At 38.0% G+C, this 16,132-nt stretch overlaps 3 protein-coding genes across 5 annotated transcripts in view; 2 read left to right on the top strand and 1 right to left on the bottom strand.

The window, feature by feature from the left end:
* Positions 1-15,892, bottom strand: part of LOC120415616 (uncharacterized) — an 82,003-nt gene extending 66,111 nt beyond the window's left edge. The window contains exons 1-2 of one of the 3 annotated variants that reach the window (XM_039577211.2): positions 15,773-15,892; positions 14,969-15,356 (exon numbers count right to left, since the gene is read on the bottom strand). In XM_039577211.2, the coding sequence (XP_039433145.1) occupies positions 14,969-15,032 (64 nt within the window). In that variant the 5' untranslated portion in view covers positions 15,033-15,356; positions 15,773-15,892. Of the gene's footprint in view, positions 1-14,968; positions 15,378-15,423 lie in introns of all 3 variants that reach the window. The other 2 variants (XM_052706603.1, XM_039577212.2) reach the window with 2 other exon arrangements.
* LOC120415614 (uncharacterized) overlaps positions 1-16,132 on the top strand; it is a 349,245-nt gene that overhangs the window by 306,770 nt on the left and 26,343 nt on the right. The window lies entirely within an intron of this gene.
* Positions 1-16,132, top strand: part of LOC120415618 (uncharacterized) — a 296,505-nt gene that overhangs the window by 260,810 nt on the left and 19,563 nt on the right. The window lies entirely within an intron of this gene.

The raw sequence follows: 16,132 nt of genomic DNA, 5'->3' as shown, positions 1-16,132 counted from the left end.
TGCGGACAGGGTTGTGTTTTTTTTCGTAATTGTCAAAATTTTTTAATGGTTAAATTTCAATTAAAAAAAAGGTTTTCCAAAAAAATACTTTTATCAAGTTTACTTCGTGAATCCAATCCAATAGCCTCTGGCCGGCAGCGAAATTATGGAAAAGTAAAATTTGTACCAAACTTGAAATTTGCTGAAACTGCTCATTTCAGTCCTGGTTGAAGTTAGCCCTCGCGCTCCTTCCAAACCTAGCCAATCCTAGGTCATTGGACATTGGGTCATTCGATTGTATTTTCTTTTAAAATTGTTTGTTTAGTTCTGAAAATCTCACAACCCTGGTCCCGGTTCCGGGGATTGCATCTCGCGCCGACTGGCGCATAATGACGCCCGGTCATCGCATTTGGGCCGCACCGATTCCGATAGAGAGATGGCCGCCGCGCGTGAGAGGCCTATTTACAATTTAGGCTTCTCTTGTCCGGCAGACCGCAGCGGAGGTCGTCCCCAAATTGGCAAATTGTTGCCACGACGAGGCCCTCGCGCGCGTGGACATCACGACGACGGCTATAATTCAATCACCAACAAGGGCTCACTTTGACGAAGAAGCGCCAAATTCACACCTCCGCTCCGTCGACGACGACATTAGGAGACGAGTGCCCTCCGTTAAGTTTTAAGGGGAGAGTGCGTGGGTGGTCACGATCCGGCGGGGGTGCGGGTTTTTTCGTGAAATGTCATACCCTTTTGGAACACTCCTGGTCCTGGTGCTGTCCTCTTGAAGGTTATTTTTTTTAAAGCTGGAAATGCTGTTTTGAGATGATTTAGAGTTGTGATTTTCTCGTAGGTGCGTACTCTAAATTTAGGGTGCCAAATTCGAAAAAAAAATATACTTTTCTATAATTTCGTTGCCGGCCAACCATCTTTACCACATCTTTTAAAAAATATAATTTTATCCTACGAAAAAAGTTTCTTGAAAATTTACAATCTTTTAGGAGATCTTCAAATTCAACTTATGTTTTAGTTTTACATAACAGTGCTGCCAGACAACCATACTAAAATTCAACTTTTTTCGGAAATTTAATGATTTTTTGAATTTGAATTCCTTTTGTATTTTTGTAATTTCAAATTATTAGTTTTTTGGCTTATTAAAAACTTTCATTTTTAAAATTTCTGAATTTCTAAATTCGATTTTTCCCAAATTTAAATTTTAGTTTTAATTTAATTTTTTAATATTTGTTTTTTTTTGCTATTTTTTTTATTTTTTTGCAAAGAAGTCTATAATGATCACTGATGCTTTTAAAATTATTATTTCCTAATTTTTATGAATTTTAACATTTATATTTTGTTTTTTTTTTGTTCTCTTGAATTTTAAACCGTTGGATTTTTATTTTATAATTTCAAGATTTTTTGAAATTGTTTTTTTTGTAGTTTTATTTTTTTTGTTTTATTGAACAGTTTTTTTTAATTTTTTTATTTAAATTACAGGAACTTTTTATTTTTTTACTTATACTATTATTTCTTATTTTTTATAAATTGAAGCATTTTAATTTTGCGATTTTTTATATTTGTGCTCTTTAGTTTTATTTTAATTTGATGATTTTTTTAATATTATTTCCTTTTGTATTTTTGTAATTTCATATTCATTTTTTTGGTTTATTGAAAACTTATATTTTTTAAATTTTCAGCTTTGAATTTTTTGGTTTTCTTAATTCGATTTTTTCCAACTTTAAATTTTAGTTTTATTTAAATTTTTAAACATTTGTTTTTTTTTTGCTAATTTTTTAATTTTTTTTTTGCAAAAAAGTCAATGATCACTGATGTTTTTAAAATTATTATTTCAAATTTTTTATAAATTTTAACATTTTTATTTTGTTATTTTTTTGTACTCTTCAATTTTAAACTGTTGGGTTTTTATTTTTTAATTTCTAGATTTTTTAATTATGTTTTTTTTACCTTTTTTTTGTTTTATTCAATATTTTTTTTATTTAAGTTTCAGGAACTTTTCAATATTTTAATTTATATTATTATTTCTTATTTTTTATAAATTGAAGCATTTTAATTTTAAAATTCTTGAGTTTGTTTTTTTTAATTTCATGAATTTTTTTTTGTATCTTTGTAATTTTAAATTTAATTTTTGTTTTGGTTTATTGAATTCTTTTATTTTTAAATTTGAATTTTCTGCATTTTTAAACGTAGCACGGGATTTGAACACTTTGTTAGTGGTTTCGAATTTCATAAACGCTTGTTCACTATTTTAAGAACTGATTTTTCTCCGTGTAATGAAGAATTCCCAATTTAGAATTGTTCAGAAGTTTTTTTTTCTCCGTGTGGTGATGAAGATTATAAAAATATATTTAACATTTTGGAATTTGTGGTTGACTTTTTCACATTTAAGTCAATCTGAGAAAATCTGGAAAATAAATTTGTAGCTAGAAATCTGCAAAGTTCAAAAAGTTACAGAACAAAAGACTGAAACGTGCGTAACGAACAGGAAACCCATTAATCTTTACAAGCATGTTGTAGCGCAAACCGATCCAAACCAAATCATTTCATAATCGTCAGCAGCACATGCGTCTTTTAAAGAAGGTTAGAAAAAAATGTTTCCATATCTATTCCATGGGAAAGTATCGACCACAAGCCACCAGAGACTCACTGCACGACTGCAAATTATGACCACAGAGAAGCGGACACAAAACTTATTTTAAAAAAAATCGATCAAAAAATTAACGGTCAATTTGAACGAAATTCACCACAAATCTGCGAATTCACCACAGCTCTTTTACACGCTGTTATTAGCTGTCAAATTTCTTGTAGAGCACAACAATTTAACATTACGCATCCTCTTGTCTGTGACAGCCCCCTTTCATATGACATGCTAGGCGGTGGCGCTACCTAGCTGCCCTTAGTGGTTACAGACATCAGATAGCACCCCCCTGCCAGCACATAGAGACTAAAGAGTTGAAGGTAATCACAGGCTCCGGTGGTGATGTGTTGTACCAGGCGCTTACACGGAGACCTACATGAGCATTCTGACCACACGAGAAGCCATGCGGGATCTATTTTTAAAACAGAGTCAATTGCATTTTTAAATCTAACTTAATCTAATTTGCCCTAAAAAAATTATTACGGTTATTCAGACGAAAATCTAAAAAAAAGATGATTTCAAGAACTTTTAAATAACGAGAAACTGGCAACCCTGTCAAAAAAAACTTTCCGATTTCACATGCAATCCGCTGCAGATTTCGAACCAAGGCCCGCACATACAGCGTCCAATCCAATCCCTTTTATTAAACTTATTAAAACAAATCGTTACGTCACAACAAATTGGCTTGCCGCGCGGCTATTGGCAAAGTCCGCAGAAGCAAATACTGCAGAAGCGTTTTTTTGTGGAACACTCTTCTAGACGCTCACACCTTTTGGGTGGCTGGGAGCTCTGTTTTTTGTTGTTGTAAAGTTTCTAGCTTGATCAGCAAAATGATCAATGCACAGTGAGTTTTTGTTTTCTTGTTTTGGTGAATTATAAAATTTTATTCTTATTTTACAATTTGTTTTGGTTTACATTGAAGTTTCTTATTTTTTTATAATTAAAAAATGAAAACAAAGTTGGCATTTGAGCAATCTTCCCAAGAATGTTTTTTTTTTTTTTTTTTCAAATAGCGCAATATCGTTTTTGCCCATTTTGATCTTAACCTTTTCATTTCAAAAAATCAATATAATTTGCATGACGAAAAATACCACATTTGCAGCACATTACACTATAGGTCAAAATTCACTTGGAAGTGTTGCCAATTGTTTAATAAAAATCGCTATGTTTGGAAAATGTCGAGAACTGTCGAAATGTTTCAAAATTTGGCAGAAACAAATGTTTAAATTTGTATTTTTTTATCCTCAGCCTGTTGCTTTCAACTGATAATATTTCAATTAATTGTTAAAAACGATCCTTCACAAAATAATTAATTACAAAATTTTAAAATCAACCATAATAATTTAAAAAAGGTCCAAATCTATATTTTTAGATTTCTCCAAGCATAATTTTTCGCAATAAAAAGGTGCATTTTTTATTTTCAAAAGGCGTTAAATTTTCAAATGCAAATTATACTTTTTCATATGTTCAAATCTAGAGTTTTTTTTTTTTCAAAACGTCCAATAAACCAAATTTCCAGTTTTTGCTTTTTGGGTGTTTTTGAAACCACCTTGAGTCAGGGGTATTAAAAAACACCCAAAAAGCAAAAACTTAAATTTTGTTTATTGGTTTTAAAAAAAATAACTCAAGAAATGTTCAACTGCTTTTTGTAATATATTTTTTCCTTTGTGATTAGTATCCAAACCTCTACAACTACAACCTTGCTGAAGATATCAAATCGATCTGAAAATCTCTTCTCAAAAAAAAAATATCATGAATAATTACATACAATTTTTGTATGGAAAGCCGAGCGATTCTCCCAAGAAAAAGTTTTTTTTTCTAATTTTATTTTTCTTATTTAAATTTTTGTTAAAACGCTGTCTGCTAAATCTAAAACGCTGTCTGCTAAAAAAAGTGTTTTGGTGCTTTTTCAAATGATAGCATTGATTTAAAAATTTTGAAAGTATTTTTTTCAAAAGAACGGAATTTTGCTTCAATTTTTAATGTTTTTAGAGCAAATTTGTAGGAAACTTACTGATATCTCGAAAACAAATCAGAGTCGGTCAAACTTGATCATGACTTCTACAGGTCATAAAGCTCAAAATCAAAATCAAACCATCCACATTAACGACCCCTCGGGTCTTTTGTGGTCTCTATTGCAAGTTTCTGCTCGAACCTAGGAGTCCGAAGGCTTGAATGGGGAGAGCACCCAAACCTCTTTCTACTCCAAGGAACCTTCCACCCCAGTGTTTGGACTGACGACCTTTGGATTGCGAGTCCAACCGCCGCCAGCGATTCCACCGGAGTAGGCTTGGTTTGGTGTGTTGTTTGTACTTCTGGCATGGATACGACTCCTACACGTGGAATGACTTAACGGCCTAACAACCAAGGCTGGGACCGACATTTTACTTCCTCATCCGATGGAAGGTTGGAGCAGATGGGAATCGAACCCAGAATCATCCGCTTACAAAGCGGACAGCGTAACCATTCGGCCACGCACTGCCACTTAGGTCATAAAGGTAAAGACTTTATATAAAATTTTATATCGTTTTCAAAAAATTACCACTCAAAAACAGATTTAAACGTTATTTTTTATGGTCAAACATAAGTGTTTTAGGGCCTTTTGAAATGTAAAGATTGATTTGAAAATTTTGAAAGTATTTTTTTTTTCAAGAGAACGGAATTTTGGTTTAATTTTCAATGTGTTTAAAATAAATTTGTTGGAAATTTTCTGATCCCTCCAAAAAAAATCAGAGTCGGTCAAGATTGATCACGATTTCTACAAGTTAACCTGCAGTCAAGCTTGACCACCTCTGAGTATTTTTTTTGCGTAAAATCAGAAATTTTCCTGCAAATTAGCTTTTAAAACATTGAAAATTAACCGAAATTCCATTCATTTGAAAATCCTAGTTTTCATATCAATCATAACATTCAAAAAGGCCATAAAATATTATTTTGGCCATTTGAAATGTTATGGCTGATTAAATAAATGGAAAATATATTTTCCGGATAAAGGAAAAATTTAAGCCAAATTTTAAGATTATAAAAAAGTCATGACGAATTTGTTAATATTCTTTGCAGAAGTCATTTTTGTTTTTTTTCCGCAGAGAGGGCTCTGAAAATTGAGTACATTTCACAGAATCCACAGAGGAGAAGGTGGGAAGAAGGATGCGTGGACATACCGTACCAAACGCTACAGTTTCAAAATTTTGATGGAACTATTTCTGCATATTTTTTTTTGTCGCAATTGTTCCTCTTTAAAAGAAATTCCAAAACTTAACCCTCTACAACCTAACCTCGCCTTTAGACGGGCTTCGATCTAAAAAATCGCCGAAAATGTGAAAAACATGCAAAAAATTGAAAAAGTAACTGTAAAAACGTGAAAAGAATAGATAGGCAAAATGTAATTATATTAGGTCGTAGAATAGGCCAAATACTACCAAAAACAAACATAAACTGAACAAGATAAATGCAAATTAAAATACTAAAAATAAAACATGAAAAACATAAAACAAGAAAAGTAAAAATTTTCGAAGAACAAAAGTTGCTCGAAAAAAAATTTGGGCAGTAGAGAGTTAATTAGACTGCCAACAAAATCTTACCAGGTCTTTCAAAATATTTTTAAAGAAAAAAAAATTATGGGATACACACAGTAAAAAATTGTGTAAATTTGTAAGGTTGAATATTACTTCATTTAAGATGTAATTTTACCTCAATTCAGGCTGAAAAGTGACATTACACCAGAAAGGTGGTAAAATTACACATCTTCAGAAGTAAAATTACACATTTTTTCGACATAAAAATTGTACCCCTTCCCAGATGTACTATAACCATGATTTTTTTTACTGGGCAACTGAAAATTTTGAATAATTTTTTTTTCCTTAGTTCCACACTTGGCTCATTCTATAATAATTCAAATGTTTGACATTTTAGAAAAAGTATGTCCAAAACAAAACAACAAATTTTACACTTTCCAAAATTACCCTTTTTTCTACTGTGTATTTTCATTATCTCTTCTAACCATACATTTCAAAGAAAGAAAGAAATGACGAAAAGAGAGTACAAAAGGCTAACCAATCTTAAGGGGGGGTGGACCAAACATGCAATTATTTAGAGCAACTCCGGCGTCCAAGCCTAAAAAGCAGCACGATATCGAACCGGCAATTGAGGGGTAAAATAGCCGTGTCTCTCGTTTCGTGAGACACTTTCGGACCATAGAGGCGATCATTAGAAAGGTCATAAAGTGCAGGGCAGGGACACAGAAATCGGTCTTGTTGAGTTGAGAGTTAACCCTTGATGATGTAAAATTAGGAATACAATTTTATGAAAAAAAAATATAATTCTATTTCAAAAAGAAATTCCGCAATTCATAACATTTGAAGAAAAAACATATTTTAAAATAGCTTACTTTCTCATAATTTCGTAGCCGGTTTTCTCGTTTATTACTACTTTACTTTACTTTATCAGCAACAGGTCTATCGACCCAACGCTGAACTAATCGAAGATTTCCAGGATGCTCGATCTTGGGCCGCTCGTCTCCAGTCGCCCACAATGTTGGCCGCTCTTGCATCTTCGTCGACTGCACACAGCCAACGCGTACGAGGCCTTCCACGAAGCCGACGACCCCGTCCGGGTTCGCTGCTGAATATCGTTTTAGCCGCCCGCTCGTCCGACATTCTGGCTACATGTCCAGCCCACTTCAGCCTGTCGTGCTTGATGACTTTTACGATATCAGCATGTTTGTAGTCTTGGTACAGCTCGAAGTTCATGCGCCTGCGCCACCGGTCTCCTACTTGCTTGCCGCAGAAGATAGTACGCAGGATTCTCCGCTCGAAGACCCCAAGTGCTCTCTGGTCAGCCTCCTTTAGCGTCCACGACTCGTGACCGTAAAGAGCTACAGGGAGTATCAAGGTCCTGTACAGCGTGATTTTCGTAGGCGTCCTTAGGCTGCGGGACCTTAGCTGGCTACGAAGACCGTAGAAGGCCCTGTTTGCAGCACTAATCCGCCGTTTCACTTCGCAGCTCACATCGTTGTCGCACGTCACAAGTGTACCAAGATATACAAATTCATCCACCACCTCATATCTTTCTCCATCTATTTCCACCTCCGAAACACCATCACCTGCACTGCCACGCGCTCTGCCAGCAACCAGATACTTGGTCTTGGCAGTGTTGATGGTCAGTCCGATCTTCGCAGCTTCCCGCTTGAAAGGGACGAACGCCTCCTCCACTGACCGACGGTCGATACCAATGATGTCGATGTCGTCAGCGTATCCAAGCAGCATGTGCGATTTAGTGATGAGTGTTCCGTTTCTTTGCACGCCTGCCCTTCGAGCAGCACCCTCCAACGCTATGATGAACAGTAAGTTCGAGAGAGCATCGCCCTGCTTCAATCCATCCAACGTAACGAAAGCTTCAGATGTCTCGTTAGCTATTCGCACGCTTGATTTTGCTCCGTCGAGCGTTGCACGAATCAGTCTAATTAGCTTCGCCGGAAAGCCGTGTTGTAGCATAATTTTCCAAAGTAAGTTTCTTTTGACTGAATCGTACGCCGCCTTGAAGTCGATGAACAAATGGTGTGTTTGCAGGTTGTACTCCCGGAACTTGTCGAGGATTTGTCGCAGAGTGAACATCTGATCCGTCGTTGACCGACCCGCTCGAAAACCGCACTGGTATTCGCCGACAAAGGTCTCGGTCAAGGGTCTCAGCTTGCTCCACAGGATTCGGGATAGTACTTTGTACGCTGAGTTGAGGATTGTGATGCCTCGATAGTTGGCACAATCGAGTCTTTGCCCTTTCTTGTAGATTGGGGTGATGAGCCCGTCTAACCAGTCGGTCGGAAGCTGTTCTTCGCACCAAATTCGCTGGACGATTTGGTGCAGAATCTCGATCATCCGCGCGCTCCCGTGCTTGAAAAGTTCGGCCGGAAGTCCGTCCTTTCCCGCGGATTTCGCGTTCTTGAGCTCCTTTACGGCTTTTTCCACGTCCTCCAACGTAGGCGGGTCCACAGCTATTCCATCATCCTCAACGTTCATCCTGTCCTCGACGATTCCCTCTCGCGTCTCACCGTTCAACAGCTGTTGGAAGTGCTCCTTCCACCTGGCCGCTACCGCTGTCTTATCTGTCAACAGGTTACCTTCCCTGTCGTTGCACATAACAGGGGAAGGCGTCGCTTTCTTTCTTACACCGTTGACAGTTGCATAAAACCTCCGCTTATCATTCGCGTTGTACTGTGCTTGAGCTTCGGCAAGTACTCTCTCGTCGTACTCCCGTTCTTTTCGGCGGTGGGTTCGTTTCTCAGCTCTTCGCAGCTCACTGTATCGCTCACAGTTTCGGCGCGTACCCTTCACCAGCATACGCTTTCTGGCCTCGTTCTTCTCGTCCGTCACTCGCTGGCACTCCGCATCGAACCACCCTTTGGGTTTGCGTCCTCTGGTCGTGCCGATCACTTCGGTAGCCGTTGTGTTGACGATGCTCTGGAGGGCTCCCCATTGCTCATCCAGGTTACCTGTAGGCGCGTCCTCGTTGATCCGCTCGTCGAGCTTCCGACTGTACTCTGCAGCAACGTCGCTGCTCGCGAGGCGCTGGACGTTCAACCGCGCTATCCTCGCAGTCCGCGGGGTCAACACGTTCGACAGCCTAGCTCGGATCTTGCACGCTACCAGGAAGTGATCAGAGTCGATGTTCGGTCCTCTGTACGATCGGACGTCCATCACGTCCGAGAAGTGTCGACCATCCACCAAAACGTGATCGATTTGAGTGCACGATTCGCCATTTGGGTGGCGCCAGGTGTGCTTCCGAATGTTCTTGCGCGCAAAGAAGGTGCTACAGATAGCCATTCCTCTGGCTGCGGCGAAATTGACCAAACGTAGGCCGTTGTCATTCGTGCGAGGATGAAGGCTCTCCTTGCCGATGACCGGATGGAAGAAGGCTTCCCTTCCGACCTGCGCGTTTGCGTCTCCGATGACTATCTTCACGTCGTGTCTTGGGCACTCTCCATAGGTCTTGTCGAGACGCTCGTAGAAAGCGTCTTTATCGTCATCGGGCTTGTCGTTTGTCGGCGCGTAGATGTTGATCAGGCTGTAGTTGAAGAATTTGCCCTTTATTCTCAACACGCAGATCCGGTCATTCACCACCTTCCACTTGATGACTCGGTTCTTCTGATCCCCAATCACTACAAAACCGACTCCGTGCATCGCCTTTTCGCCGCCACTGTAGTAGATGTGGTACTTGAAAGAGGTGTTGGCGATGGGGTCCACCGCCGTGAATTCTCGCTCTCCATGACCGGGCCATCGAACTTCCTGGATGGCGGCCACATGCACGTTCAGCTTGTGCAGCTCCCGGGCAAGAAGGCCAGCACGTGCAGGATCTTGGAGAGTTCGAACGTTCCAAGTACCGAGTTTCCAATCGTTGTCCTTTTTACATCGCCTGGTCTGATGCCGATTTATCCGTCCTGAATTTCTTCTTTTGTTTTTCTGAGTTGGTGTTTCGCTTCGGTATGCCGCCTAACCAGGGCTGCGAATACCTAGTCTCGGGGTGGGGCTGCCACCTTGCAGCTTCCGGGACCCAGCTGCGGTTTTCTCTCGACACCGTAACGGGGACTTTTGTCTCGAAGCCTAACGGTACAGCTACATCCTCCGAAGAGGGTGGAGCCCCCCTTACCCTGTCAGCATACTACCAAAGTTCCCACCGGGGTTGGTTACCCGATCTCTCCAATGGTTACTAGTATCCCGGCCAGCGCCGCGGGGAGGCCAGGGTATCGGAGTTACTGAACAAGAGGCTAAAGGACCACTTGGTGGGTCTATTTTATACCTACGGTACTTGAAGTACCTATGGTACGCGTTGTCCAGTCGACCGCTGACTCGTTTATAAGAAATAAAAATATTTTCTTACAAAAGAAAATTTCAAAACGTTTTTTTTTTAATACACATTTCTCAGTTTTTCTCTATCGTTTAGAATTTCAGTAAAATAAAAGTTTAATTTTGTTTATAGCCACCCTCGCGGCCAAGGGTTAACCAGCTGTACAAACAATCGCCGATGCCAAAGTTGGTACTGCCGGGCACGCCCGAACTCATTTTGACACCTTTACTTAGTGTGTCCAAGCAAAAACGCCTAATAACGGTGGAGCCCCCCCTCTTCGGTGCAACTTTGCAATTGCGTCCCAAGACAATCAACCAAGTTGGAGTTCAAACTACTCAATCACTCGTCTTGTGTAGACTTTAAAGTCGCCCAGTGTGAAAGTAATGAAAATATTGACCGACATCCGCCACAAAGGTAGACTCAATTGGCAGCCAAACTGGGAGTAGTCACGCCCTCTAACGGTGGTCACTTCTTAGTGGACTCGAGTTGACGCGGTTGATGGGATCGATCAATCAATCAAAAAATCTCGACGACGACGATCGGAGATCGGACAAGATTAGATCGAACCGGCCAGGGAGTGTCTGGCTGGCTGGCTGTGGTTTGTTGTGGTGGGAATGTCATTGAAATAAGTGTCGAAAAAGACCTTGCTGAAAGAGACGTTGACGACACGGACCTTCTCTGTTGGGGGAAGGAGAGAAGCGTTGAGTAATGATGAGCTGGAGGTCGGCGGTTTGTGGAATTTGGAGTTTATTTGCGAATTTTAGGAATATTTTTGAAGAACTTGTCGGATTTGTTAGTATTTTTGTCAGTAGAATCATGTTTTGTTTTGTTTTGTTTTTTTTTTTTTTGCAGAGAGGGCTTTAGAAACTGAGCACATTTCACAGAATCTATAGGGAAGGAAGGATGCGTGGACATACTGTACCAAACGCTCCGGTTTCAACCTTTTAAAGGAACTTTTTTTGCATTTTCATCAATGTTTCCTCTTTTAATGAAATTCCAAAACTTAACAAAGATTGCAATACAATTTTATCAGACCTTTTAAAATATTTGTCAAGGTAAAATTCAAATTTGGCAGGAATCACTTGATTAGGCCAATGCAAATATTTTTCAAAGCTTTTGTCCCTCGGCTCTAGACGGGGTCGAGGGGGGCAAAAAAATAATATATATATAAAAATTTAAATAACAAGCCGTAGTCTCAACATTTCAATGCAGAAAGTGTTTTAAAATGCATTTTACACTAGTTCAGTTGTTTTCCAATCCTTAGTTTTCAAAAAATGTAAGAATTTTCCATTAAAATTTTGAAGTTTTTTGAAAAAATAATATTTTGACCCCTGATTTTTCGCGCCAACTTGGAAGGGGGTGGTGACAAAAACGTTTATTAAAATTTGTACCTTGTTCTTCAATAATTTGATTATATTTCGAGGTTTTGATTTCTTATTTTTTTTTTTATTCTGAGATACATAAATGTTCTAAAAATGCTTCTCAAATTTAGGCAAGCAATTCCAGCTCAAATCAGGATTTTTTTCTGATACTTTTGTACTCGACCCTCTCCGATTTCAATGAAACTATGTAGACATGTTATCCTAGACTTATATAATCCATTTTTGTGTATATCGAGCCAGTTGCACTCGAAAATGACATTTGAGAAGGGCATAAATTAATTTAATAATTTTGTATTTCGTAATTTAAAAGATAATCTTTCTCGAAGCCGTTGCATTGCTTCAAAAAGTGTAGGAAATTGCACGAGCTTTCTGAAAAAAATACACTGAAAGAAAAATACACCCCACTTCTATGAGATTTTTAAATTTTTAAGTTTGAAGCACAAATTTTATGGTGATGTCACGATTTTTTTTTTCGTTAAAATTGGTTGAGGAAATGGCCTATAATGTTACAAAAAGACTCACGAAAAATGCAAAATGGTATGTCGCTCCTTAAAAAAATCTAATTCATTTAATAGAACTGTTTTTGTTTTTAGAAAAGTGTTCGACCTCATAATTTTGCAAAACTATCGGAATCGATTCTCCAGACAATTTTACACAAAAGTCCCCATATTGACCATAGTCCAATGTCCAATCCTCGGTTTTAAAAATAAAATATTGAAAAAATGGGTTTTTGGTGGTTTTTGGCAATTTCTATATGACATACTTGATTTTTCAGTCTCGTAAATATTTTTACCTGAAAGCTCGTCCAATTTTCCATAATTCTGTTTTTGACATCATTTGGTTTTTTTACGTTTAGACCACTTTTCTTAAAAAAACAATTTTAGTACATGATTTTTGTATTTCTTTAGGAGAGACATACCATCCTGCATTTTTCGTGAGTCTTTTTGTAACATTTTTGGCTACTTTTACTGAAATTACTGAAAAACCTGCTAAATTTTTAACCTTCCAATATTTATTTTTTTCTTCCTGGGAATTGTGCAAGGCGATTCAATGATTTTTTTTCTGCAATATTTTTTGAAAAAGTTAAATATAGATTTAAAAAAAATCCTCAAGGTGAAATTTTAGAAAAAAAACATATTTTTTTTATTTATAACTTGGACATTTTCGGTCGTCTTTTATTAAAAAAATGTATTTTCATTCAATTTGTTTTTTTTTGTATGTTAAAAAGTGAAATAGAAAATAGGTGAATTTTGTTTAGAGTGTACTTATTTTTTCCGAATCTTCCAAGAAAAAAAAAGAAAAAGTGTACTAAATATATCTGAAATTAAATCTGTTTTTTTTTTTGTTTAATTGCTTTCATTAATGTTTAGTTGTATTGTTTCAGAGTAAAAATAATATTCAATGTTTGGCCTTTTTAAAATGTTAGTCTCGATTTAAAAAATTTCAAAATATTTTTTTCGAAAAGATCGGAAAATTTCACGAATGTTTCGTGTTTTAATATTGAAAATCGAACCATTAGTTGCTGAGATATCGTCATTAGAAAATGGTGGGTTGTTTTGGTGAGATTTAGAAAACTATAATTTTCGTGTTTCCTTTTCTTAAAGCGGCTCTATCTCAGCAACCCGAGGTCCAATCTTCAATGTGTCTTAAACAATTTTATAGCAAATTTTCTGAAATTTTCAAAAAAAATATTTTTAGAAGTAGTCACTCATGATCACTATTTTTAAAAATCTAAAAACTGCAAATATTTCGCAAAAAACAAACTTCCGGTGGTTATATCTTGAAAACGGGGCCCTTTATCAAAAAATCTGTAAAGTACTTTTCGATTGCAAATTCAATTTTGCATTTAAAAAATAATGTCAAACTTGTTTTTGCATGAAACTTCGATTTTTTCCAAAAATCACTTTTTTTCAAAAAATCATAGCTCGGCGGCAGATTTTTTGACCATGTTTTTCTATGGCTCAAAAGTTGCGGATTTTTGTCCCCTAAAACATATCAAAAAATCTCGAAAATCAAAAAAAAACGTATTTAGGGAAATTGAGTTTTAGTGAAAAAAAAGTTGATAAAAAAATATGCAATTTTTTTCCGTGTACCTATTTTTTTCTCAAAAGTCCTCAACAATACCTACAACTTTGCCCAAGACTCCAAATTGATCAGAAAATTCACCCAAAAGTTACAGCTGTTTGAATTATTACATACCATTTTTGTATGGACAGCAGCCAAAATTGTATGGAGACTTGTATGTGTGAACCAATGACGCAAAATAGCTCATTTGATCGTAGGGAAGGTCCCCACAAAGTTTGAGTCAAATCAAAAAATACAAAAAATAAAAATGGTCGAAATCGGCCGATTTCGTAGAGAGTTGCTCATATGTTTATAGGACCTTTTCGAAGTAAACTTTAGATTGATTAAGATCGATAAAAGTTAATATAACATTGTTATAGTACTCAAAATTTATTTTGTTTGTTGAAGAAATGTTGTAAAAAGCATAAAAACTTTACATGACATAAATAAGACAAAAGAGCATCACAAAAAAAACATGAACGCATAAAAAATCAAACTTACTGTATACTGTAAGATATAATTTTTGAACAAAATTTCAAATAAAAGTACAAAAATGCTAAAAATATGAAAAATGGAAAATTTTATTTAAAAAAATGCATTTATTTGCTTAAATGTATTGCATTTTTTTATCCTAGATCGCTATTTGTTGAAATTAAATAATCTAACTAAACAGTTAGCTTCCGCGTAATCAACTGCACTTAGTCATCTAATGCAACAATTGCAAAACACCACAACTCCAGCTTCCAACTTTCACCAAACGCTCATAGTGCCAACAACTGACTCTCAACCCTCTCAGTAATATGGTAACTACACTCCTCAAAGAATGCCCCTCAGGCCAGCACCTCAGTAATTAACGCCCGATCGTCCTCCCATCACAACTCCACGATGGAGTAATTATCCGCGAGATGCTGCCGTCCTGCAAGGCCATTGATCAGAACTTCATCACCAGGAGTCCGACGACGATGACGATGAGTTGACGCGAGGTGACAACGATCCTCATAACTCATGCTCAGCAACATTATACCTTAAAGATTGGTTGGGGCTGGGGAATAGTTACCTATAATTAGCAGGTATCCAAATATGATGATCAGCACCGCGAACGACGAAGTCCGTGGAAACATGGCGAGTCCTGGTTCGATATCCCGCGGTGTGTGAGCCCGCGAGTACGGCGTAGAGCAAGTCGTACACACTCTCACTTTCAACGCTGAAGATGCGCGCCTGCTGACTTGCTCTGGCAGATGATGATGACGACGATAATTATTATGTCACTTTGTATTTTTATATTATTTTTCCCGTTTCGAGTGTTTTCCCACTTTAACTTGAAACTCACGACACACTTTCAGCGGGGTACACGAAGGCACCGAAGAAGAAGAAGGTACAACTTGAGAGCGATTCAACTACAGCACCACACACAAATCTGCATATAATAACATGGAAGAAGAAGGCTGCAAGGGAATAACATTAATCTACGAGGAAGAAGAAAAAGAAGCAGAAGAAGTTGGCATAACACACTCGCTGAATCGCATCAGGCGAAGAAGATTCACTTGAACACAGCGTGGCGACCCGTCGACTAGTATCCATACGGTATCGACGATGATCTTTTTCTTTCCCCCCTCTTGAGGTGTACTAGAGAGGTCTCCTCTTCACTGATTTACGCGCGATATAAACGAGAAGACCCCTGGGCAAGCAATCCTCTTCAGCGATGATCACGACCGACGCGGACTCCTCGTAAAACTCCGAAATTGATTAAGCGGTTTCGACCGTAACACGCGAGGCTCTGTTACGTAATTCGTGATCGCACACTTCCTGAACTCCCCAAATGTCAAACGATCGCGATCGCGCGCGATCCTGAAAACACTACCTTTTGCTGAAGCGACGGCTGAAGAACGTCTTAATCCGGACGACCAATGGATACGAACTGACGCGGTGTTCAAACGATTGTTTACTAAGAAGTGCTGTGCCAACTCCGTAAACTCCGTGGCGACCGACCCTTAGTTGATCGAGAATATGAGAGAGTGATCAACCCCCTACTTGAGCGCGCCAAGCGCTCTCTCGGAGAGGAGTTTTGTGCGAGAGCGATCGAGGGATGAAGAGAGAGAGAGGGTGATATATGCATCAGCTGGGAGGTTCGAGAATCAGGCTGTGGTGATCATGTTTTGAAGATCGCGATCGTGATCCGTTCTCTTGCGCGAGATTATTTGGGGTGACTTCTCTCGGAGGG

The sequence above is a fragment of the Culex pipiens genome, chromosome 1, assembly GCF_016801865.2.
Source record: "Culex pipiens pallens isolate TS chromosome 1, TS_CPP_V2, whole genome shotgun sequence".
Classification (NCBI taxonomy): Eukaryota; Metazoa; Arthropoda; class Insecta; order Diptera; family Culicidae; genus Culex; species Culex pipiens.
This window is presented reverse-complemented; position numbering and strand designations above follow the sequence as displayed.